The sequence below is a fragment of the Poecilia mexicana genome, unplaced genomic scaffold (genome assembly GCF_051168715.1).
Source record: "Poecilia mexicana isolate PSO_F unplaced genomic scaffold, ASM5116871v1 scaffold_20, whole genome shotgun sequence".
In the NCBI taxonomy this organism is placed as follows: domain Eukaryota; kingdom Metazoa; phylum Chordata; class Actinopteri; order Cyprinodontiformes; family Poeciliidae; genus Poecilia; species Poecilia mexicana.
In genome coordinates this window covers 4,381,958-4,407,592 of record NW_028263389.1, presented here as the reverse complement: position 1 = coordinate 4,407,592, position 25,635 = coordinate 4,381,958, and the positions used below count along the sequence as shown (strand labels likewise).

The 25,635-nt window shown below is 40.4% G+C and overlaps 1 protein-coding gene across 4 annotated transcripts; it reads left to right on the top strand.

The window, feature by feature from the left end:
• Positions 1 to 25,635, top strand: pfkpa (phosphofructokinase, platelet a). 4 transcript variants are annotated; one of them, XM_014978486.2, is made up of 22 exons: positions 1 to 811; positions 3,007 to 3,080; positions 4,287 to 4,364; positions 4,554 to 4,743; positions 5,548 to 5,713; positions 5,805 to 5,849; positions 5,932 to 6,040; positions 6,200 to 6,295; positions 8,334 to 8,426; positions 9,763 to 9,888; positions 11,159 to 11,223; positions 11,428 to 11,497; positions 14,149 to 14,295; positions 15,075 to 15,145; positions 16,654 to 16,741; positions 17,559 to 17,711; positions 20,790 to 20,954; positions 21,046 to 21,107; positions 21,317 to 21,428; positions 22,717 to 22,816; positions 23,815 to 23,920; positions 24,726 to 25,635. In XM_014978486.2, exons 1-22 carry the CDS (start codon positions 718 to 720, stop codon positions 24,880 to 24,882), a joined length of 2,367 nt encoding a protein of 788 aa, XP_014833972.1. In that variant the 5' UTR covers positions 1 to 717; the 3' UTR covers positions 24,883 to 25,635. The 4 variants fall into 4 exon arrangements, with proteins under 4 accessions (XP_014833972.1, XP_014833984.1, XP_014833981.1 ...); XM_014978498.2 differs by lacking the exon at positions 6,200 to 6,295 and adding an exon at positions 6,590 to 6,685 and having other exon boundaries at positions 485 to 811; XM_014978495.2 differs by lacking the exon at positions 17,559 to 17,711 and adding an exon at positions 19,658 to 19,810 and having other exon boundaries at positions 495 to 811.

Below are 25,635 nucleotides of genomic sequence, written 5' to 3'. Positions count from 1 at the left end.
GTTTTGCATTTTATTTGTTTTTGTGTCGTAAACTATGCAAGTTAGATGTATAATGCAGGAACAGTCACATATGGATTACATAAGAGGACCTGTTGAACCTTAGTAAACATTTGTTGTGGGAAGATCCTAAAATCTTAACCTGTAGGGCCCTGCCTTGGGACAGCCCTGGGTCAGAGCAGTGGCATATAAAACAAACAAAACGAAAAAAGAAACATTAATGTAAAAAAAAAAAAAAAAAAAAAAAGGGTTAGATAATTGACAGAAAGTGGATAGTATCCAAAGAAAATATAATAAAATCCGTCTATAAACGTGTTGCAAGTTTTCACGACTTAAGAGTTTCAGAACTGGTGACTCAAAGCAGCATAAAGCTCGTTTTAAAGTTGGGTTTACACCGCAGCCACCACAGTCACATCGAAACACGCACCTTCCACTGCTCAACCCGCCCACATGCCAGCTACGTTTCGTCTTATTGGTTTAACATCAAGCTGAGGCCACAGAGTAAGAACCTGATTAGTGCGTCGGTCTGCCAATCAACCCGACAGCTCGTCTTCGCCGGCTAGACGCGGAACCGAGACACGCGAAGCATAACGGCCATACTATCGGCAGAGGGGGCTGTGAAGACTGCTGCCCTTCATCACATTTCGGTACAACCTGTACAGAACTGTTGGGAGACTTTTAACTACTCTGACCCGAAATAAATATTAAGCAGTCGAGAAAATGGCGCAGCCGGACAGCAAGAAGATATTCTTTGAGAACCTGTCAGGAGCAGGGAAAGCCATCGCAGTGCTCACGAGCGGAGGAGATGCTCAAGGTAACTTATCGCATTCACGGACACAGGTTTTTTGAGATTTCTATGCATTAATGCAGACATGCCCGTAGAGGGCGAAAATACACCCCCTCGGCAGTGATGCTGTGTTGTCAGTGATAAGAAAGGCCATGTTTATGCACCAATATGTCTGTAAAGCTTTGCGCAGTGGGCCCTTCAGTCTAGTAAACTAAAAGCATGATGTTGAATCATCCAGGAAGAGGCAGCGGTTAGCTGAGATGCTAACATGACGCAATGTGATAACTCAGATGTCCGCATCCTCAAACTCTCTAAAACTGAGCAGCTCAGAGAGATGTCAAGGTCGAGTTATGTGCTGCGTTTTCCACCAGGTCCTGCAAGGTCGTTAATTATCTTACGGTGCATTTAATTTGAATGAGGAAGTGAAAGACTCGGGCGTGCTGCTCGTCACGACAGCGGCTTGCTCACCGACTGCCAGCAGCCCTGAAAGGCTGAGCTAATGTTGAGAGAGGAGAGGTGAGAGCTGAGGTTTAAACAGCAGAGTGTGGGCCAGCGGCGGGAAGCCTCCATCCTGTGTACGTGATGAGCGGCACCCGGCCGGTTCTACGTCACAGAGGAAACTCCTAGTCACGTGCTCCGCCGGCTCGTCTCTTATTTATCGAAACGCAAACGCTCTCAACTGCTAAGGAGTGCATTTTGAACTTATTAATTTGACTACTTTATTAATTATACTGTAGGCAACCCTCACTGTTCATCAGCATGCTTATTCAGATGCACACTTTCCATTTCTAACTATTAAACTTTTTTCAGACTCAGTAAAAACTCAGTCACCTGCAACACATGGCCATATTTGACATACCTCCAGCTTTGTACTGCCTGCTTGATGGTTTGTTTTATTTTATATTTTTTTCTAAATGGTATGAACTACTTTTTGTCTCTAAATAAAGACCTTCCAAATAAATATGGCATATAACCAATGCTGGCGTTATTAGTGATAAACAACAGTAGAAAAGACGAAGGATGTGATGCGTGTTCTATTGAAAATATCTTTAGTTTTGAATTCCACAGACAATGAAGGAATTTAAGTCATTTAGACATTAAAAAACGGGTGCATCAAGTTAAAATGGTCACATTTTTGTAGTGTAAACAGTATGTTTTCTTTGTTTTGGTGCATATGATGAATTTGGAAGAAAAAAAATCTTTAATTTATCCTAAATTCTGAATATAGTGTTTGAAAACTATAGAAAGAAAAGTAGTTAATTAGAAAGAAAAAAATCTCCTCTAAAAATAGATTTTTGTGTGTTGGTTTTGTCTTAAGCCCACCCTGAGCGGACCCCAGAGCAAAGTAAAGTTGCATATGCATGACAGGAGTCGTCGGGGCATTGTTCAGGCTCTTTGCTCCAGGCTTTGTGTGCGGCGTGCCGGAGAAAGCGCCAGTCATGCAGAATGAGAGATCGGGTGCTTCGATTCAGGCCTCAAAAACCTCAGAGGAGACGAGTGGGAGAGACTTCTGAATAGGCGTTTGTGTGCACCGTTATGTAACCGCTCAACAGGTTGTTTGACTTGACTGTGAATGAGTTCTTCAAAATACCCTTCAGAACAATCCTTTTTCTAACATTTTTTGTTTTCCAGGACATTGCAAAAACTTTACCTCCTTTGAAGTTAAACACAGAACTTATCAAATAAACACCAAAGAGCTTTTGAGTACAAAAAAATAAATAAAAATCCCAAGAGATGCACAGATTGTTTTCGTAAATGTTCTTCCCTGCTGTCCAACAGCCTGAACTTTTGCGTTGCTAAGCAACAACCCTCCGGCAGCGCACCAGTTTTTGAGAAATTTGTTGATTTAAAGCTGATCCAGTCGGCCGTGTTCTGTCCGTCCCCCAGCGAGCGAAGCGTTAACCGTTCCGGTCTCCTAACCCTACATTTACTCTCAGATCGCATAGCAGAGTTTCTTCGTTAATGAGCGCACTTTGTACAAACCGCACTGTAACAGAGGGGGCGAGGACGAGCTGGAAGACATTGTACCCATAAAAGGCTTTCAACTCTGCAATAAGAAACAGACTGACCTAAACCACAGAAGTCTACAAAACATAAATTGTCTGAGGTTGCTCTTAAGCATGCTTCCCCTCTCCTACACTATAGCTGCACTGCATTACAGCAAAGCTCCTCTGTCATTAATTATTATGAGCATTGTTTAATTTCTCTCCCCTCCTCTGCAGGAATGAATGCGGCAGTCCGCGCCGTGGTCCGAATGGGGCTGTACGTGGGAGCTAAAGTTTATTTTATTCATGAGGTGAGCCCGTCCGCTTCACAGGTCCGACAAAAGCGTGACTCTGCACATAATGCTGTCGTGTGAAATTAGTTATGCCTGCTCTCACTCATGAGAAGGTGTTGATTTTTAAGTGTGAAGTGTATTGATCCCAGATGAATGTGATCAGCGTTTGCGCAGGTACGGATCTGTACTAAAGGGAGAGGATTTAAGCGGAGCTTTGGGAAGCAACAGACGTGCTCTGCTGCTCGTACTGTGATCCCCGTTCATCTGTCCTGCCTGGGCTCACTCTGCATACCGTTACATAACAGACTTAATGCTTCAGCTGGTGGCTGATGGGAACGCCTGACTGTTCCTGCAGCTCACAAAATGACGAACCTTAAATATGAGATAAAGTAGTGCTAAAGTGGTGAATCTAGAAAGTGTACACACCTCTGTTAAAATTCTAGTTCATTGTGATGTAAAAAAAAAAAAGACATCATGGTAGAGCTGGGTGATGAATTGATTTAATTGATTAATCATATTATTGGAAAATCAGTTTGTTTTTTTTCCACCAATGCACTCCTTGGGTTTCCATAGTTCTCAGTGATGTCAGCACGCTCAAGGCCGCCGTCTTGTTTGTCGAACGCTTTTTTTCTTTTCTTTTCCATTTTTCCTATTTATTTGGACTTTTAATTCAGGCCAACTCTGTAAGGGTCGGTAGAGATGCAAATCTTTCAGTGTCTTAATGATTTGATTCTGATATTCCAGGGTCACAATTTCAAAAATTATTTAAAAGAGTTCTATAAAGTTCCATAGTGTATCAAACCTGAATAACGTCTTAGTATGACCAGAATATGGTGGCAGACCTGCTGCCACTACCATGTTTCACCGTTGTCATGACAATGTGCAATTCTTTCTGTACTGAAAATATATTTTAAGATTTTGACTTAACATTTTCAGTTGGACCGCAACTTAGAAGATTTTGGGAGATTTGAGTCATTCTGAAATGATTTTTATGTGAAAGAAACTCTGTTCTATATCTTCACTGTAGAAGACAACCAGTATTTACCAAAAATTCCCTCAACTCTTCCAGTACTGCAGTTTGTTTCCTGTCACCTGCACTAACTGATTTGCATCTTGTCTTTTCATTAATTATTGAGAAACGTGCAGTTTTTGTACAGCCACTGTTGCACAATGCAGACTGTAAAAACAGGCTCTGACATATTTCCTGTCATGTTTTCCCCTCAGGGGTATCAGGGGATGGTGGACGGAGGGGAAAACATAAGAGAAGCCACCTGGGAGAGTGTCTCCAGCATGCTACAAGTGGTAATAAACATGTATCTGCTTAGAATGAACTATTTTCAAAGAGAAAACACAAAAAATGTTGTTTTTATCATTTGTTAGTAGGCCTGAGAGAAACCAGAGTTCTCTGACAACATAAACCTTATAAACCAGCATAAACCTTTTGATTTAGACCTGAAATGCTTTCCCTGCCTTCTTCTCCGCTGCTTTCAGGGTGGGACCGTGATCGGCAGCGCCCGGTGCAAAGACTTCCGCAGCCATGAGGGCCGCCTGAAGGCAGCTCACAACCTGGTGAAGCGCGGCATCACCAACCTGTGCGTGATCGGCGGCGACGGCAGTCTGACGGGAGCCAACCTGTTCAGGGAGGAATGGAGCGGCCTGCTCTCTGAGCTGGTGCAGCAAGGTAGTGGAACGCAACCAAAATACCAGCCGTTTCTATTTTCACCAACAGGAAACAGTGGATATTTGAGAAGTCCACATCCTTTTAAAATGTTTTTGTGCAAACAATTCTCAAAGGTGAAGCACGCATTTGTACGTAACCTCTTTTACGCCGATATCCGTCAAAATAAATTGCAGCCAGATCTGTTAAGTTACCCACATATCATCCATCCATTTAAACTTTGTCTTCCTCTTATCTGACTTTGAGCTGTGAAGTAATAGGACCAGCAGGGAAACCGATACATCCCTCTCCATGGTAACAATCTCTAATTTGTCGGCTTTATAAAACATTGGCTATAAAAAAAAGCCATAAGAAGTTTTATTCTCCAGTGCAGCTCCTGCAGACTAGTCAGCAGCAGTTAGCAAACACCTGGTGGAACTGAGCATTAGCTGAGCTCGTTATAGGAGATACTTCTCAGTAAAACTCTGGTAAAAACGTTAAAGGGTTAATAGTGGAGCCACTGTTGTGATCACTTCCTTAAAGCAGAACTACAGGAAGAGCAGGAGCTATTTAAAGAGACAGAGGCCCAATTTCAAAGCGTTAAATTTCTAACTCAATTTTCTTTAGAATCATATGTAGCATTTTTATAATAACTGAAGGTAACATAGGACCGTGTTATAAAATGGCACTGTGTTACTGAAAAGTACATGATACTGCCACCTAGAGGAATGCTGAAACAGTTTGTTTCTGGCTTCATGGGGCTAGAAAGAAACATGTGATGAAACCAAAGAGTTGGCCAAGTTTCTAAGACCCTCCCGGTCCCCTCAGGTCTGATTGAAGCCGACGCTGTACAGAAATACTCGGCCCTGCACATCGTGGGGATGGTGGGCTCCATCGACAACGACTTCTGTGGAACCGACATGACGATCGGCACCGACTCAGCCCTGCACAGAATCATTGAGGTTGTAGACGCCATCATGACCACCGCACAGAGGTGAGAGCCAAAACAAGCTACATCGCTTTAGTTTCCAACACCAATCCTGTGCTGATTCCACTTTCGTCATCTGGCCATCTGGCCTTTTCAGCCACCAGAGGACGTTTGTGTTGGAGGTCATGGGCAGGCACTGTGGGTAAGAAAAATAAGCAGCAGACTCAGTGGGCGTGGTCAGCAGTGCTCACATGAAGCTAACATATCTGTGTTTAACACGGCAGCTACCTGGCCTTGGTGAGCGCTCTGGCTTGTGGCGCCGACTGGGTTCTGATCCCTGAAATGCCTCCGGAGGACGGCTGGGAGGAGAAGATGTGCCAGAAACTGTCTGCGGTAACTCCATCGCATTCCCACAGCAGCCAAAATGAACCAATATACCAGCCATTTGAATGACTAGTTTTGTTTCTCTACAAAAAAAGAAATTACTACATAAATTATCTGATGTTTCAGTGTTTTCCCAGTTTGAAAACCTCCCAATGTTTTATAATCCAGACCCGTTCCAGGGGCACAAGGCTGAACATAATCATAGTAGCAGAGGGAGCCATTGACAGACACGGGAAGTCTATAACTTCTAGTTTTGTCAAGGATGTGAGTACATAAGTGTGGAAAGAAGAAGGGGAAGCCAGAAGCACGGCGACCCTGCCGATGCCACCAGATCTGACCCAAACGTTCACTGCTGCTGTTTAGCAACCGCGTTTAAATCTCACACAGAGAAAGTGTTGACAAGCAGCGATAGAAGCAGGATACAGCTGATTATATCATGAAGGAAGCTGTTCTCTCTCTCTCTCTGTTTTTGGCTCCCGTGCTTCTGAAAGCCCATGTCACAGCCACACACTCAGTTTTTCTGTCATGTTGTCTCTCCACCACGCCCTCCTTTTGTAGAACCGCGCAGGGATGAAAAGGCTGAATATCATAATTGTCGCCGAAGGGGCGATTGACCGTAACAACAAACCCATTACAACTGACTATATTAAGAATGTAAGTACAGAGCTGTGTGCAGCGAGCCTCCAGCCTCCTGTATGACTCTGACCCTGCCCTGATGTGGCTTTTGACTCTGTTGCTGTGTTTCTGGAATGCTCTATCAGGCACACTTACTAGTTTGGTAAGAAGGCTTTCACGGTTTTGTACTCTAACGACAGTAGGACACTCATTAAGCCAAACACACATTTTCCCAAACCAGCTGCCACTTGTTTAGTAGAGATGCACCGATCAGAATTTATTTATTTTTTTTATCAATGTAATATCTTCATATTTTAAGAATTTTTTTTGTCTGCTTCTACCATTTTCAAAGCACAATTTCAAGTTAAAGAATAGCATTTTTAAAATGCTATTCTTTGTCAGAATTTCTTTGGCATTACATAGTATAAAACCTTTAAGAAGTATCATAAATGACACTATGAACTTTTGGAAACCATGTCTGTGCAAAGACGGATGCACCTGAGGTAAACTGAAGCATATTTACAGAAGTTTTAGTGAAAAATACATAAACAAGTACAAAACTGGGGACTTTCTGCGTTTTTACTTACTAAATTTACTAAACTTAATATTACATGTGGATATCTTTTTGTTTTTGATATATTTTTTATCACAATATAATAAAACAATAACAAATGTTTATATTTGACTTTAATTCAAGTGTATTCTTTGGAAATCTTGTGTAAAAATAAATACAACAAACTTTTTATTGAAAAAATAAATAATTAAAACCACAAAAAAATATATACATTTTTGGCACTACCAAAGCTCCATACAATGTCTTTTTGCAGAAGGTTCCTGACATCTGTCCAACTCAAATGCTTCCTGTTCAAATCAAACACCCAAATCCTTTTTAGCAGCTTCTAGCCAAGAGTCTTCCTCCCTCCATGAATACCAAATATGTCTATGTTTAGCTGAAGGGAGGTGAAGTAATGAGTGGAAGAAAAAAAAAAAGTTAAAATCTCTCCCCCGGTACAGAGGACGTGGGGGTTAACAAGTTTTAAACAGCAGTATCTGTAAAAAAGCAATTTAATATTAATTGAAAACAGACAAAATTATTCTTGAGGTGACATTTTAAACTGGCTTTAGCAGTTAGCAAACTGCCTTTAGCATGTGAAATATCGTGTAATTAGCGAGGCTAGCGTTTGTCTTGTGGCTTTATTTTAAACATCCCATCTGATATAAAACAACAACTTCCACTCCATCGAGTGTTGTTGTTAGTGCAAACATGTTGCTGTTGACTTTTGTTTCCATCAAGTTCTCGTTCTCGGTGCATCTCTATTATTTATACCTGCTTTCACACATTAGTTTTCACACTCTCATTCATTCAACTAACTGGTGTTAAAGTTTAAATTTTATTGTTTTATCAGTACCTGGGTATTTCTTTTCTTTATTTTCTATTTAATGGTTCACATCCTGCCTGGGTTCCTCTATGGGGTACAAGCTATTTTGCTAACATGACTGAAAAATTAGAATGGCTTGCTTGTGCTTTGCAGTTTCCCCTTCTCTTTAGCTTTTATATTGTGCCTGTGTTTTGAGTGTGTGATGTGCCCAGTTATTTTTGAATGTATCTGCATATACAAAGTGGTTTTTGATATGTTTTACCTCAACAATACCTCCTGCTAAATCCTTTTGTGTGTTGTCATCAAAGCTTGTTGTCAAAAACTTGGGCTTCGACACACGGGTCACCATCTTGGGCCATGTGCAGAGAGGAGGGACGCCGTCTGCTTTTGACCGCATCTTGGTAGGTTCACTAGGAGGAATGAGAGAGAAAAAAAACATAGCACATTGCTTTCATTTGTTATTGTTAATCAAATAAAATATTCGGAATGTGAAAGATATCCATTGTCACCATGGTTACTCGTGTTTTATTTCTTCGACATCAGGCCGAACAGATAGGAAGTTTGAGGTTAATCATGATATTTGAAGTACAGGCTGAGTTATTGCAATTTGAAATAGTTCATTACCATAAAAATGATTTTTTTTAATGGCTGTAAATACTACACTTTATAGTTCCACACAAAACCAATTTATTAAAAAAAAGAAAGCATAAACAATCATGGCCTTGAATTTACCTTAAGGGTCCAGAACAAACCAGTCCACATTTCTGTTTATGCCAAGGTTATTAAAAGCTAGCTCTGAAAGCAGGGCTAAGTATAAATTACTTTGCATTCTTCCTTAAAGTCCTTCCTAAAGCTACATTAGTGCCAGTTGCAGGATTATTTGAATCCCCAGTAAAAATGTATTTGTGAAGTAGATCTGTTTTATCTTTTAATTGCTGTTGCATCATTGCATACTAAAATGTTTACTGCAGTTCTCTGGTTCTGATCTTTTTTTAAATGCAGCTTCATTTGTTAAATGCAACTTCATTTGTTGCATTGACTGTAAATGTGAGCACATTGATGTTATTCAGCTATTTTCTTATGTTCATGCCATTGAGGTTACACAAAGTTTTAAGAAACTTTACCCATCTTTACCATGAGTGCTGTGACTAAGAAACAAAAGGTCTTGCTTAACCATTCAATTTTTTACTTCTAGTTTGGAGTATACCAATTAAAGAGCCAAAGATCTTCAGACAATTTGCTTTACAAATTTGATTTGCATGTCACATAAACTGACACATTTTAAAAACAATAACTTTTAAAAAAACAAACAAAAATAAAGTAAAATAAAAAATCCTAATTTTTAATTTTTTTTAAATGGATTTTAAATAGGACTGGACAATAAATCAATATAATATATATTGTGATATACATGTGATCAATATCAATAGATAATACCTCCCATAGACTTATAGTAGTAGCAGTATAGTATTTCATGGTAAAGCCTCAGTGTGTTTGTCTTAAAGGAAATGATGTCAGGGATTTGAGTTAAGCACATGATGGGATTTGAGGCCGAGGACACGACTCGTGCAGACACGTTTCCACGCCCGTACTACAAGCCTACCAAAAATAGGTCAAGAAGTGAAAATGAACCGGAAAAGAGCAAACAGAACAGGATTTAAATGTCTTAATAAATACATGCATGCAAAAATAAAGCGATAATAACTCACTGTTGTCTGTTCCTGTCCACCCTCAAAGGCCAGTCGTATGGGAGTGGAGGCCGTCCTGGCTCTCCTGGAGACCACCGCCAACACGCCGGCCTGTGTGGTCTCTCTCTGCGGGAACCAGTCGGTGCGCGTGCCTCTGATGGAGTGTGTTCAGACGGTGAGTGTGGCGCCGAGCTGGAAACGGTCCAAGACATCCACACACCCTTTAAATTTTCGTGCACACACTTAAGCAACGCACAGGGGCTGAGAGGAGCCAACTGGGCTCAGAAGGGCTGTCAAATAGAAAGCCATGTTGTCTGAGAATGAGTCGTTAATGGTTAATGATCTTCTGAAGCGTTTTGAAGGGGTTGGCGATGACTGCCAGAGCGATGATGTAACAGCTAATCATCTCCACAGGAACAGAAAACAGCTTTGTTGTTCTGTTGACCAGTCATGTTTGGAATTTGGCAGATGTCCCTGGGAAGATTTCTGCTCTTATCTGAATATTTTTATTTCAATAAAAAACAGGAAAATCTTACTTTTCCGTTTGTTATGTCTTTCATAAGTGATTTCTTTCATAGGTTACAGTTAGATAGTATTACAAATATGATTGTTCTTTCATTTCTTTCCTTTGTGTTTCGGCTTAAATGTATTTTCATTTCTGTCTACTTTGCAAAAAACACAAAATCTAATCAAGTAACTTTGGTTTAGTTTCTTGTGCAAATATCTTAGTACACTTGAAATAAGACGAAGACTAACTTGAAAGTAACTTTTCAGCAGGATATAGATTCTTGTTACAAGTCAATAATTCCTTAATATTAATGGAAAAAGTACTAGTTCCATTGGCAGATTACTTCACTTATAACAAGACATTTTTCCACATGTCATCAGTAAAATAATCTGCAAATGGAGCAAGTACTTTCTAAAATCAATATTAAGGATGTGTTGTAGCAGTAGGAAAAACACTTTATGCTCACAAATGACACCTGCAACTGCCTGGCTGCTGATTGTGATACTATCTGTTGTTGCCTTAACATCAGCTGTGGCGTGTCCTCGTCCACTTCCTTATTTGATTGCCCCATAACAAAACTGACATAATATTTGTGATCTGTGAGGAGAAGCCCATGTTTTCTATATACAGTAATTGGCCTCAGATTCATTTGACCTCTTCTTGATAGGAAGGTATTGTAAATAAAAGAATATCCTTGTTTTATTTATTGAATAGGGATTCAAGTTTTGTGCTCCATTATCATCAGTTTATGGGAATAAATAAATTCTCAGATTAGAAGGTGTGTCTCCAAAGGAGGTTTATATGCAAATAAAATTCATTTTAATCTGACATGATGGCTCTCAGACACAAGAGAGAAATGGATTGTGGTTAATTTTTGTTTCATATGCTTTAAATGTAAGAAACTGAATACAAACATTTTTCTTTCTTTTTTCCTCAGACTCAAGAGGTCCAGAAAGCCATGGACCAGAAACGGTTTGAGGAGGCCGTCAAACTTCGGGGCAGGTATGGGTGACCTAGAAATGTCGGCTACAAATAAAGCATTAATAGACAGATGTGATTTGTTTGGTTAATATCAGTCTGGACAGCTGTTGTGTGTTGCTACAGCTCATAAGCATGAGAAGAAGAGTTTAAATGGAAGTAAAAAATGTCTTGATGTGTTCCTCGAATCGAACAGGAGAGCTGACTGTTCTTGGCCGTGTTTTACAGGAGTTTCGAAAACAACCTGAGGACGTACAAACTGCTGGCTCACCGCAAACCTGAGTCTGAGCTGCCAGTTGTGAGTTGAAAACGCAGAGCGCACGACTTTCACACACAACCAAAGGAGCAGGTTACCTCCCGAGAGCCAAAACGGCCTCGCCCAGCCCTCTGATAAGCTGAATTATTTATTACTGTCCTAAGGTTCTAGCTACAAAGAATGACTCAGATACTGCAGGCCTCACACACCATGCTGCTGCTGGATTCTTGGCAAAACAAGAAGCAATAAATAAGCAAAGCAAGTCTCTAAATATGTAGCTTTGGCCATTTAGGGATCAGATGCAAGAAAACTGAACTTCCTCCATCTCCTCCCTGAGCTACTACAGTCATCTGCAGAAATGATCCCCCTCCCACTCAAAAACAACCAATCAGAGCCAGGAGGAGTGCATTGACTCTGTCAATCATGCTCATGTACGCACTGCTAAATGTACTAAAGGTGGAGAAACAAATTACTGTTCCAGGAAAAACTTTTATCCAGCGTCATCGATCCACCATCATGAATGCTAACCAGCTTTAGCATTCATGATGGGATCTGCTGTCTGGAAGATACTGCAGGGAGCAGGAGGGAGGATGTGAGCAGCATGTACACAATAGGATTAAGATCCTTCTCCTGGTTCTGATTGGTTGTTTTTGACTGAGCTGTGTACTTCTGTTAGTACTGGAAGGAATGGAAGAAGGCAGAAGAGTTCTATTTTTTTCACGGATTATATGTCTTATAATGTGATTATAAACAAAGTGATTTAATAAATAGCTAAAAAACCTTTAAAACATTTTTTTTAATAAAAGTTACATGCTGTAGTTCTGTGCTTAACAGTTATCATGTTGAGCTGAATAACAAAAATGTGGGGATCTGGTAGTATAGACTTATATCCAGAAATACTACTGTGGGCCTTAAACAATTCACTGTAAAAAATAAATAAATAAAAATATTGATAAAAAATTTTAAAAGAAAGGAAAAGAAAGACGACAGGCGCTCACATCCCTGCTGTTAATCATTTCTCTCCATCTGATCTGAATTTTGCAAAGATAAACTGTACATTCTATTGAACATTTAACACTGGAGCTGGGTGTCATTTTAAACACACTAAATAAACAAAACAACAAAAACAGCAAATAAAACGAATTATAAAGAAAGTAAACAAAACTGTCCTTCAAAACAAGGGGGCTGGTTGAGACCAAAAAACCAGACTGAAGACTTTTCTCATCCAGATTTTGGTAAAAACAGAGAAAAATGAAGACAGACGATAAATAATGCAAATGGAAATTATTGAGCTCGTTTTAATTAATCGTGCGATTAATTGATTTACTGCTTGTTGCGACGAGCCTAGGCCCATGTGATGCAGGTTTTCAGCAGCCGTTCATTAAATAACGTAATCCCAACAGCTACGATCCACCTGCTTGCTAAACAGCTCTAACTGTAGTGAGCATAATAGGCCTTCAGGAGGCTCAGAGCCGGTTTGATGTGACACAAGTTGACGCCTCGGCCTCCCTCCGAGAGCCGACCTGGTCAACCCGGCCAGGAGGTGCGGCGGATCACACCGGTCGAGACGCGCAGACAGCAGCCCGCCTCAGGGCCCGACTCGCTCTGCATCTGTAACGACAGCTGTGACGTGCTCCCGGGAGCACGCCAGAAGCTACGCATCGATTTCTTCTTTTGGAACATCAACAGCTTTCCTCCCGTTGTGCGGCGTGTCATTTAGCAAAGCTGCAGAGTGAATGACTGAGCGTTGACGGCTGCTTTGTTTCCAGCGCAGAAACGACCCGGAGTCAGCAAGCAGCTTCAGTTCTTACAGCTAGAAACCAGACCTGAAGCTTCAGATGCATAAAGACAGTTACAAAGTCAGTCTTCTATCACCCAAAGAACATTTCCAGGATTAAAGGACTAATGTCGCAGAAAGATCTGGAGAAGCTCACCCTTGTGTTTATCTTTTAATACAATGGTGTCCAGAATGCTACAAACCAGAACACTGACAGTCATTACTTCAGTGGAACCTAAGAGAGGTGGACCAGAATGAAAATGAACAAAGTTCCTGGTCATTAGGAAGTAAGCTCAGGCATTTACTTTATATTTTAGTGTTTAGCATTTTTAAAAGGAAGATTTCCTTCTTTAATAAAACAAAATTCTTAGTTTTAGTTGCGCATCATGTTTGAGTCTTTAAAACACGTTTTATCGTCTTATAAAGCTAATGTTCTGTTGAACCACAACCGTTTGTTTCATTAAGTATTTTTATTTACACTTGCTTGCTGATTTCAGACTGTTTTATTCTTGTCCAAATTTAGTTGGCATTTATATTTATTCATCTATTTTATATTTTCTTTGATGCACTAAATGCATTGTGTGATTTTTGTATACATTTATTTATGTATTATTTTTAGTCTTGTTGGTGTTTGTCTGTGATATCGTTATCGAGGTATTTTAAAAAATATGTCGTGATATAATTTTTGGCAATATTGCCCAGCGGATAACACTAAGTTTAAGTGTTTAGAGCTGCCTTTGATTAGTAGTCAGTGGAATATCGCTCAACGTATTTGATGCGAGTTGATGATTTTGATTTGACAAAATGCTATGATTATTGCTTGTTTGAAGCACTCTGAACTGTCTTGTTCCTTCAATGTGTTACAAGATTCTACTCGATTTGAGTTGACCCGTTGCTTTGCGCGTTCCTCCCGCAGAGCAACTTCAACGTGGCGGTGCTGAACGTGGGAGCGCCCGCGGCAGGCATGAACGCCGCCGTCCGGTCGGCCGTCAGGGTGGGGATTTCCGAGGGACACAAGATGTTTGCCGTCAGCGACGGCTTTGAAGGATTCTACAAAGGGCAGGTGAGCTCCTGGACCGAAAGGAGAAAATCATATACCGTGAAAAAGATTTCCTATCGGAATGAAATCTGGAGTGCTGCTTTGGCTTGATGATTCAGATATTGCACTTTCACTGCTTGCTCCTCTCACTGAAGAATAATCGGGGGGATAATCCACACAGATTAATGTAAACCAATTTCCAGCACCGACTTTCCCCTATGAGGCAGAGCCAACGCAGTACCACAGGACACCACCAGATGGCAACAGGAGATCTGACTCAGAATGTCGTTTCTGGAGAATTGCAGATGATTTCCACTTCAAAAACAAACAGGGATTTAGTTGTGAATGAAGCGTAGATGCCTGTGAAACCTGCAGGGGGTGGGAATCTGATCCAAGACCAGACTGTTGTTCTTTGTTCTGTTACTGATCGAACTGGTTTCACACTCCTCCCACTGATCTAGTTTTGTCCTCTTCCCCCTACTGAGAAAACCTCAAAGGGCTCCAGGTCATGAGAGTGAGTTGGTTCAGAACACTGCCGGGTTTTTTTTGTTTTTTTTGTCTGGAGTCCAGAGAACTCATTACTCATCCTCTCTGTATTACAGAATGCGTTCGATTTTTGCCAGTAAATTACTATAATACTGACCCATTCAAATTTTAAACATGGGCGTCCACAGAAGTAGAGAAATTTAAACCATCTTCAGTTGCTTATGACATTTGCCAGACTTGGATAATATCACGTGATTTTATAATGTAAAACTTTCCAGTTTTTGATAAAACGTGTGTGTCTGTTGTCCTTTTTTCAGATTAAGGAGATTAAATGGGGAGATGTTGGAGGCTGGACTGGACAGGGTGGCTCCCTGTTGGGAACTAAAAGGTGAAAATTTCCAACAAAAAAGCTCAAATCTATAAATCTAAGAAGTTTTTTTTTTTCTTGTAATGATTGTTGTTCAGATTGGAGGTTATAAAGGTGGAAAGTAAAGCAACATAAAATATGGAAAAACATCTGATGTTCTAATGAAACAAAACTAATTCATCTAAAAGCTGACTATTCTGGCTTTGTAGAACACGCCTATTAAAAAATCATGCTACCTGTAACAAATGGGGCATTATTTTTCCAGATCAGATGGACAATATGGAATCCTAGACAATATGGATTCCCAGCATAATTCACATTTCTATAACAAATGCCTGCACAAGTCTAATTATGCAAATAATGGCAGTTAAGAGAACTCGGAGCTTAATGTGCTGTTGGAAAGAAAACATGGCTCCAACAAGAGAGAGCGATCAGTTGAAATAATGAGAAGGATTATAAAAACTCCTTGAAGTTAGTAAATCAACACCGAGTGAGGCGAAAAGCTGTTTGTTGTTGCTAGGCAGCCGCGACTACAGCCTGAAGCAAGTTCAGACGAAATCGGACTGTTAAAATGAGGAGTACGGCTAGTCAAAGATTAAAAACAGACAGAAAGAGGAGTGGAGGTTAATGACTGAACTATAAGAAGAAATTGTGATTTTATATAAGGAAGAAAAAGTCATGAACAGCTTTTCAGAAAGAAGCAAGATTCCACTTACTGAGCTAAAGAGAAACGGTAATGGACTGGAGGGAAAAAAATTATTTATTGATAGCTTTTCAGATGGACAGTTTGTTCATGCTTTTATTAGTTGTTTATTTTTACTTTCAGTTTTTATTCAGTAAATTAGTCTTTTTTCTATAGTTTAATGAAACAATTAGCTTGTTAGCTAGCTACATATGTCATTTTTCTGTTAGCTATGTATATTTGTTTCATTTATATTTAATATTTGCGTTTTTCATCTCATACCCATGCCATATTTTATTTGACCTAACATTTTTAAAATTAATTAGCTGGCTTGACAGTTGTTTCTTTAGTTGGCTATTTTTCTTATTAGCGTTTTTTTTTACATTGGTAAGTTTTTTTTTTATTTACTACCTAGTTTTTTTTTTTTTAGCAATTTATTAATTAAATTAGTTTTTTTCTATTAATTTTTACTAGTTTTTTTATTTATGAATCATATAGTTATTTTTTATTTACTATAATTTGACAGTTTGACAAATATTTTTTAATTGGTTGGTTGGTGATTTTTTGTTTTAATTTTTGATAGTATTTAATCAATTACATCATTGAAAATGAACTATTTTGAGGTATGCCTTATAAAGTGACAGTGTTCGGCTGTGACCTGAAGAGGTTTCGTGTCACTTCTGTAATTTATCCTCTTTGCTCCAAGGTAAAACAAGAGACTGAATATCCTCCTAGTATTCTGATGACTTTATTGTTTTTGCAAGGATTTTTAGTATTATTCTTAGAAGTCTCATCGAATGACTATAAAATACAAAACCAGCTTTTTTATTTGCCTTCTCCTCCTCAGGACGCTTCCCGCGAAGCATGTCGACAAAATTGCCGAGCAGATGCGAAAGTACAATATAAACGCTCTGCTGGTAATTGGCGGATTTGAGGTACGTTGAAATCCTTTCTGTCGCTGCCTGTTTATTAGCTTAAGTTTTGCTCCTGAGGTCTATCTTTCATTTTGGCTTCAAGCTCATAAGCTCTTTAGAGATGTATATTTATGACTTCAGCTACCGCGTTATTCCTCATCAAATTAAAGCAGACAGCTGTTGTTCTTTACTCCTAATATGAGATGTGCTTATGTTCTGAATCTTGTTTAATGTTGATGTATTCCATTAGCCCTATTCCTTTCATGCCAGCACATCACCATATGCTCCATGTGTTCATATCGATGCTTCAAAGTCATTTCTCTGCCTAAAACCGCAAATAGAGCGCTGATGAGTTTAGTAGACGCACAAATTAGCTTACTTTTTTTTCTTTTTCTTTTTTTTTTCTTTTTGCTGTAAATGCAGATGCTCTGTGATAATAACTTGAAGCATTTGGATATTTTTAATAGATAATTCTCCTACTGAGACAGATTTGATTAGGAAACAGTGAACATGTGCTTCTCTCCAGTCATTTCACGCAAATCCTGTTTAGACGCTCACCAGCTTCGACTTTTCCTGTGATGTATGGAAGTAGAAGAGTCTTCCTTTGTGAATATGAGTGTTTTGTGGGGCTGAATGTGGAGTGGTACCTGTCTGTTTCGCTGCTGTCCGTTGTGATAGACCTGGCTCCTCCCCTTGGCACCGTCCACTTATGTCCTTTTCCTTCCTCTGTTTTTTTTTTTTTTTTATTCTTGTGGCGAGTAGCACCTCTCTCAAAACCAAAACCCACCTGCCACAGTTCCACCCTCGCACTACTAAAGCCCTTGGCTCTGCCCTGCAGGCCTTCCTGTCACTGCTGGAATTGTCAGCGGCTCGAGGGAAATATGACGAGTTCTGTGTGCCCATGGTCATGGTCCCGGCCACGGTCTCCAACAATGTGCCTGGCTCAGACCTCAGCATTGGCGCTGACACGGCTCTGAACGCCATCACTACTGTAAGTGATGGGGGGCCTGGCGACAAGATTTTTAGATGACCTCAGCAACACACCAACAGATGAAAAAAAAAACAAAAAACACCACACCCACATGCACTCAAGCATGAAATCCACAAACATGCTGACGCAGCGAAAGCCAGTTGTTACAAGAAGGGAGAGATCGCTCACTCGGTCTTTTCACCAGTGACTTTTTATTCCTGCCTCCCCGTCTGGGAATTATTTGGCAGAAATTCTTGTCATGGTCAGCGTCTGTAAGCCACATCTGGCCTACAGCGGCGCTCCACTCGGAGCGCTGGAAATTCAGCCACTCAGCGTGTGTGCGCGCTCTGAGAGGCCAAACTGGTGAAAGTTACAGTGTACAGCAGCATCCCTCCCTTCATTAACAGGTAAGTAAGTGAGTGAGAACATGGAGGCATGCTTTGAGGTGCACAAGTGTCGTGACTGCCATGTTTGCTCTGCCTGCCCCCCTCTCTGTGTGTGTCCCCCCCTTCTTCTTAGCATGAAGATGAAATGCAAACAGAGTGCAGCGTTGCTGGCTTGTTAGACGGACAGAGAAATGCAAATAAAGAAAGAAAGCTCGTCTCTTAAGCTTGCTTTTATGGCTTTTATTTTCTTACAGATAATATGCAAATACAGTACTTGCGGCTTTTGCTGGACATTTTGCATCATGCAGAGTTCAAAAAAGAAACCCACCGCATCCTTAAAAAGTCTTAAATTCATGCATTAATAAGGTAGGACCTTAAAAAGTCTTATTTATTGTGGTAACAATTAAAGTTACAAGTCTGCTCTTAAGAATTTGGCTTCTTCAAAGCACCAGGTACTTGTTTGATTCTTTTCCAAAAAAATAAAAACTTCCCACAGTAACTGCATTAAATCATATCAGACCTTATTGAATCTCAGAGATTCAATAAGGTCACTGAAATGTACAAATTTCACTGGAAAAATGTGTTAATAATAAAAAAAGTAATACATTTCAACAATATAGTGAGTTTTGAGGATTTTCAAGTATCAGTAACGTGAATTTATTACATTTCTACTGTAAATTTTCACAATAATGACGTGAATTATTGCAATGACTGGTAATTAGGATTTTTAAGTCACTTAACCATACTTAATGGTTTTCAACAATATTTTGTGACTAAGCCAGTTATTATTTTGTGCCTCAATGCCTTAACTCTGAAGCTAACTTTTTGACATACATTTCCAATTTGTATTAAAAATATTTTAATGTAGGATCTTATGAACTGACATTAAGTTGGAACAAGCCTTTGAGAGGCAGAGATTAACTCCAATAGTTGACAATGAATCACATATTCTGCTGTATTCATATTGCATAGAAATAAGCGAAAGAGTAAAATATGACAAGTTATTTTTTTATTTGCATTTCTCATATAGTCTTAACACGTATTTAGGCTTCTAAATGTACAAACTAATGAGCTAGATGTGAAAGAAGCGCCATGCATTTTAAACACAATGATGCTGGTCGTCATCCCCCCGGGTCCCCCTCCCCCCCCACCACCCTGTGTTCATGGGTTTGACCAGTGCTGCTTGTTTGGCTTGCAGTGTTTAAAACCTCCAGAGCCGATTTGGTAGTTTTATGGTCGCTATATGCCGTATCACCGCTGAGGCGCACCAAACACACACTCCCGGTCTGTCATTCTTTCTCTTCTTTCTGTCCTCTCACCCTCCTCCCCCCTCCAGAACCCCTCTCTTTTTCCCCTCCCTTCCATCCATACCTCTTCATTTTACCTTCTCTGCTATCCTTCCACACTCCTCTGTTTACACTCCCGCTTCTGTTTGCCAAAGGGAAGCCACCGCAGCTATCACACGGGAAAAGCCGGAATGGCAGGATACGCTCTCACTGGGCTGAGAGGGTTTTATCGCTCTCTCAGCGGCCGACCCTCTCTTAGTGGCTCTAACAAGTTTTCTATATGCTGCCGCTTCAGGCGCTTGAGTGTCTGCTGCAGCTGTGTGACGCCCGTTCTACCTTTGAGGAGTTTTGCATCCCAATGTGTATGCTGCCTGCCACCATAAGTAACAATGTACCGGGCACAGAGCTATCTATCGGGGCAGACACGGCCCTGAATGCTATCGTGGAGGTAAGGCAGTTTGAGCCGCCAGCACCGCCGATGAAGCTTTGATTACTTTGTTTCAACTGATTTATTGGGGAGGGGGCGAGACCTGAGACATCAGTAGAACTAATGGTCCAGTCCTAATAATTAGCAAAATATCAGGTTGCAAGATTAGCGAAAGTAAAATGTGTGAATATTTCTAGTCTATGTGTTAGAAGTGAACCCTAACTGAAATTATGAATATCAATCTTTGTTTTGCCACTGTTGTAACTTCTAAGGCTTGTGACACAATTGAATTAAAAATGCTGTCTACACAGTTATGAAGTTGGGGGTCTGCACCATGACAAAAATGTTAAAGAATGTAAGCACGACTAAAGCATTGCTAGGCTAAAGATTTTTCCAAAACACTTGAATCCTTTTTTTTCTTTTACCTGTTTTACTCTTTCGGTCAGAAACATTTAGAGCAAGTAAGAAAGAAGAGGATGAAACGAGTAGATAACATCCCCACAATCAGAGTTTTTTGCAAAAATCTTTCAAAGTATGCATGTTGGTGCAAACAGCCCTATTACCTGACTGCAGAGCAACTTGATACTTAATTATCAGCATTGGGCCATTAAACAGGAAGTTCACACAAGCTAAGGATAAACAAACAAACAAAAAACACCCTCTGATGTTTTTACATGTAATGTGCTCTCTCATTCTTTGCAGGACTCCAGTCAGTCTGGTAAAAAACAGCATCTAGCCTGATGAAATTGTGAAACATTTCAAATGACCAGCATGCAGTTTTGGTGTTGTGTTTCTCATGTGGAATGTCTTCCAGTATGCTAACAGTTTTGATGGCTAATTACTGCCTCTTGTATACTTGCTGGTTTGAGTTTAAAAAAAAAAAAATCCACTTTAATCCATTTATCACTCAGAGGACCAGACTTTTGAACTAAAGCGAATGTGTTAGCCTGCGTCCATGTTTTAACGAACTGACTCTGCGAGCCTGGTGTGCATGTGTCAGACTTGCGACCGCATCAAGCAGTCAGCCAGCGGGACGAAGAGGCGCGTGTTCATCATTGAGACCATGGGGGGCTACTGTGGCTACCTGGCCACCGTGGGGGGGCTGGCGGCGGGCGCCGACGCCGCTTACATCTACGAGGAGCCGTTCGACATCAGAGATCTACAGGTAAAGACGAGGCCAACTCCCCCGACTGGCCGCCTTGTCGTTTTATCCCTTTTATAAGGGAGTCAATTCTGGTCATTGTTTCTTCTTTTAGGCTAACGTTGAACATCTGACAGAGAAAATGAAGACCAGCATCCAAAGAGGACTGGTGCTCAGGTGAGAACCAGGGTTCTGATAGTTTAGCTTTATTTTCATTGTGACTTTTGTTTGTTTTTCGCTGGGACTAGAGAATAAATCTGTATTTCTGTCCCTCGGTTTTTGACTCTTAAGCTGCTTATACACTAAACAGAGCGCATGTTGCTGTCCACCGCTCATAAGCTCGCATTATGCAACACCCATAACAACACCTCCTTCGGTCCGTTTAGGAACGAGAACTCCAACGTGAACTACACGACCGACTTCATCTACCAGCTGTACACGGAAGAAGGCAGAGGAGTGTTCGACTGCAGGAAGAACGTGCTGGGACACATGCAGCAGGTACCGCCGCATGCTCTGCTGCCGCAGAGTAGATTATTCTAGGAGTCGGTGGGGGAGACGGGAGAACAGACCGGGGAGGATGTGATAAGATTTGTTTTTGTGTTTGAAGCATTCATATCCCCTGTTTCCAAATGAGGTCTTTTGTTTTGTGTACGTCTGGAGATTAGCACAGATAAAGCAGGATCAAACAGAACTTTTAATAAGAGAATTAATAATATGCAGAAACAAACAAAACCAAAAAAATGTGTTCTTTTTCTTGAACTTTTTTGCATTTTGTTACCTTAAAGCTACAACCTTTAATGTATGTTAATGAGACAAACCAAAACAAAATGGCTCATAATTGTTAAGTGGAATGAAGAGGAAGCCTGCATGGCACTATTACTATCTGTAAAGTGTGGACTGCATTTTTATTTAGATCCTATAAGCTGGATCCCTAAAGACAAACAAGTGGAATGAATTGCTTTTACCTAATAAATACACTTCATCTATGTGTAATGTAGTAACAATATAAGAACCAACTGTTCCTAGAGAACGTTGGTGAACAAACAGGATCACTAAGAACAAGAAACACAGCAGGCAGGTCAGAGGTAAAGATGTGGCTTATGGAAAAAGTCTATTTTTAATGTCTCACCTAAATGCAAAACTCTGTGGTCTGTGATCGGCTGATACTTAAACATGAAACTGATCTTATCCTCCTCCGCAAATGTCTGAAAATGAGCCACTGACCACTTTTGCTCTGCTTTAGCAACTCTGTTACAATGTTTAGCGACTTTTCAGACAAGAAAAATCAGCATTGGTCAAAATGTGCAGGTCAGGTTTCTTGAGAGATCAGTGATTTACCAAGAAAACGCAATCAATGTAGCCCTGGTTTAAAGCTCAATTATTTGTTAGAATGCCCTAGTCAAATCCCAGACCTAAATTTAACCGAGATTTCTTGGCCCTAAAATTATAAATCAACATTTTTATTGATCAAACTCCTCCACTAATCTGACTGAGTTTAAAAAAAAAAAAACTCAATGAAAAGAGCGATGTGATAACAAAATTATTCCAGCGTATAAAGATGACAGAAATACACCCAAAAATTCTAAAAATGTTTAATTTTCTTTCTTTTTCAGAATTCTAGTCGACTTTATGTCGGCCTATCGCATAAAACCTATAAAATACGATGAAGGTTGTGCTTGTAAAATGACAAAATGCAAAAAAGTCAACTGCATCAGCAAATATGAATAATAAACATTTACAGAAAAGGAGAAAGAAAAGTGTTTAAACTTGAGAATTCCTTTGAAAGGGAGGAGCGCCGTCGCCGTTCGACCGCAACTTCGGGACCAAGATCTCCGCCAAGGCCATGCAGTGGCTTTCCCAGAAGCTGGTGGAGTCTTACAGAAAAGGTAAGGCGTACCAGTCGCTGTGTTTGCTGGTAGATAAAAACCCGAGCTGCGGACCCCTACAGGATCCTCCCTCCCTGCAGAGACGTGACCGCTGTGACGCAGATCTGCCATGGAATCTCTGTCGTTTATCTGCTGCCGTTTATCGAGGCAAAACATGTTTGAAGTGAATCATTACCAAGTACCGTTAAAATTAAAGCTGTTTTTTTATGTTTTGTTTCCCTCTTACACACGGATGACTTAAGATGAAGGTAAATCTTGCCTTTTATGTTGGCTCCGTGACCATCTCTGTGTCCCTGTGTTGCCATTTAGTGGCCATGTAGCTTAGAAATTCACACTTCCTGTGCAGACACACATTTGTGTTCATGTCTTTCATGTTTATCAGCAGCTGCCATGCAGTTCTATTTCCAGATTATGACTCATCTGAAAACGAGCTGGAAATGTGTAGCCATGGGCTGGATTTCTCTCCTCTACCCCTACCTCTCCTTGTTACAGAAGAGGATTAGGACCACTGGCAAAAAAAAAACAAAAAACTTTTGTTTCTCAGAATTCTGACTTTAAACTCTGAATTCGGACTTTTTTAAACCACAATTCTCTCTTTAAATTTTTCTTTTGTAAAATTCCAACCTTTTTTGGTAAAATTCTGACTTTTTCTTAGAATTCAGAGTTTAACATCAGTTATGATTTTAATCTCAGAATTTTGACTTTTAATGTCTGAAGATTAAAGTCCGAATCATAAGAAAAACGTGAGAGTAAAGTGAGAATTATTTTTATTTTCCAGAGGCCCTAATCTTCTTCCATACCGTGTCTGTCTGTAGCCTTTTAAGTTAATTCTAATTTCTGCGCGATCACCTCTTTTCGTTTAGATTTTGCTAGTGTTTTGTTTTAGTTGCTGGTAGAGTAAGCGCCATCATTTCTCGTTAAGACACCTCGTACGCCGTGGATGAAGCTAAAGCTCCTTCGTGTGTGTCCTGTAATTGCCGTGATGTTTTCCCCCGCAGGCCGAGTGTTTGCCAACACCGAGGACACCTGCTGTCTGCTGGGGATGCACGCCAGGGCTCTGGTCTTCCAGCCCGTCGTGGAGCTCAAGGATCACACCGACTTTGTGTGAGTATCAGGGATGCAAGATATCAGTTAATGTGTCAGTCTAAAGGTGAAAGACAAGCGACCGTTCTCTTAAAACCCAGAGATTTTTCTCTTGTATGAAGAGTATGGACCATCTTTCTATGACATAAAGGGCACATTTTTTCATATGTTAAAAAAAATCTAAACATTTTAACATTATTTAGCTGAATTGAAAGATGGAAAATAAGAGAAAAAGGAAATTCCTCATGAACAGAGAGATGTTTGTGGCGTGCAAATAGGCATGATTGGCAGTGCTAAGCCCGCCTCCTGGCTCTGATTGGTGGGTTTTAGTTAGCACTAGGAGAAGTCAGAGGATATATTTTTTTCCCATAGATTATCTGTCTCATATTACAGTGTCACAACACAGTGACAGTTTTAACAAGTATGTACAAACATATTCTTTATAAAAGTTACATACTGCAGCTGTAATGTGAAACTTAAGGAACTTGTTTATATTTCAAATCAGAACTACATAAAGTTAAATGTGCACCCCACACCGCACTCTGTTTGGACCGGTTCTTCTTTCCGCTCTAGTATGGCCCGTCATCTTTATTTCTGTATCAACTGTCTCTGCTTAAGAATGACCAGCGGTGCCCTCTGCTGGATGGCAGGCAAACTACAACACTAAAAGCAGGTCTAAGCAAACGTTATTAGTCAATGTATTGAAACTACTTTTAATCTAACTATTAATCAACACTTAAGTCAATTAAAAGTGAAGATAACAAACCACTCTAAAAGCGCACCAGTAGTGAGCCGGGTGAATATTTTTTTGCGGTCTTCTATTCAGCCACAGGATCCCCAAAGAGCAGTGGTGGCTGAAGCTGCGTCCCCTGATGAAGATCTTGGCCAAGTACAAGACGAGCTACGACGTGTCTGACTCGGGACAGGTGGAGCACGTCATACACAGCCGACCCAAAGACTCGGACGCTTCGGTCGCCATGTGAAGGCACTTTGCTGTCCGCTGTCCCGTGAAGTCCAGCCTCTCTGTGTGTGTGTGTGTGTGTGTGTGCGTGCGCGTGTGTGTGTGCGTGCGAGTGTGTGCGAGACAGAGACTAGTAAGTTCTGGAGCTGATAGTCCAGATGTTGTAATGGAGGCTCAGCGAAACAGCTGACTTCTGTTTGGCCGCGCGTCGTGTTCGTTTCACTTGTTACCATCATCTCCCCTCAGATCACAACTGATGAATTTTAACCGAGCCTTCCAGTACTCCCGATGTTACGTAACACAACAGTCTTGCCATACATATGCGGGTTCCCGTTGCCCTGGTTGTTTAGCGTTGTTGTTTTTTGTTTTTTTTTCTTTCTATTTTTTTTTTTTAATTGCACTTTTCTCTGACTCTGGTTGCGTAGACAGGCTCTGATTGCAGAGCTGCAGGAGGACAGAGTAGACACTTTATCTGCAGTAGGAAAAAAAAAATAAGAAAAGAAAAGGAAAAACCAGAGCGTGTTTCTGACTAGCACAAACGTGGGGGTCCAGCATATTTATGACGACTGATGCTGCAAGTCAACTGTGTGCTGTGCTTTACACAGAGAACTAATATTTATATATTTAACATTGTTTATTTTGCTTGTAAGCATAGTTATATTAATCATTGTACTGTAGGCGATGCTGTAATGAATAGTTGTCCGTCATTGATCCGAGTTAGATGTGTATGAGAGTAAGGTTTACCACAAAATAAAATCAGACTTGACAAGTGTAA

Coding starts and splice junctions, on each gene's coding strand:
- pfkpa (XM_014978486.2), top strand. CDS start 718: ATGGCGCAGCCGGACAGCAAGAAGATATTCTTTGAGAACCTGTCAGGA. Junction 4,744..5,547: donor CTCTGAGCTGGTGCAGCAAG/GTAGTGGAACGC, acceptor CGGTCCCCTCAG/GTCTGATTGAAGCCGACGCT. Junction 11,224..11,427: donor GCCGTCAAACTTCGGGGCAG/GTATGGGTGACC, acceptor CGTGTTTTACAG/GAGTTTCGAAAACAACCTGA.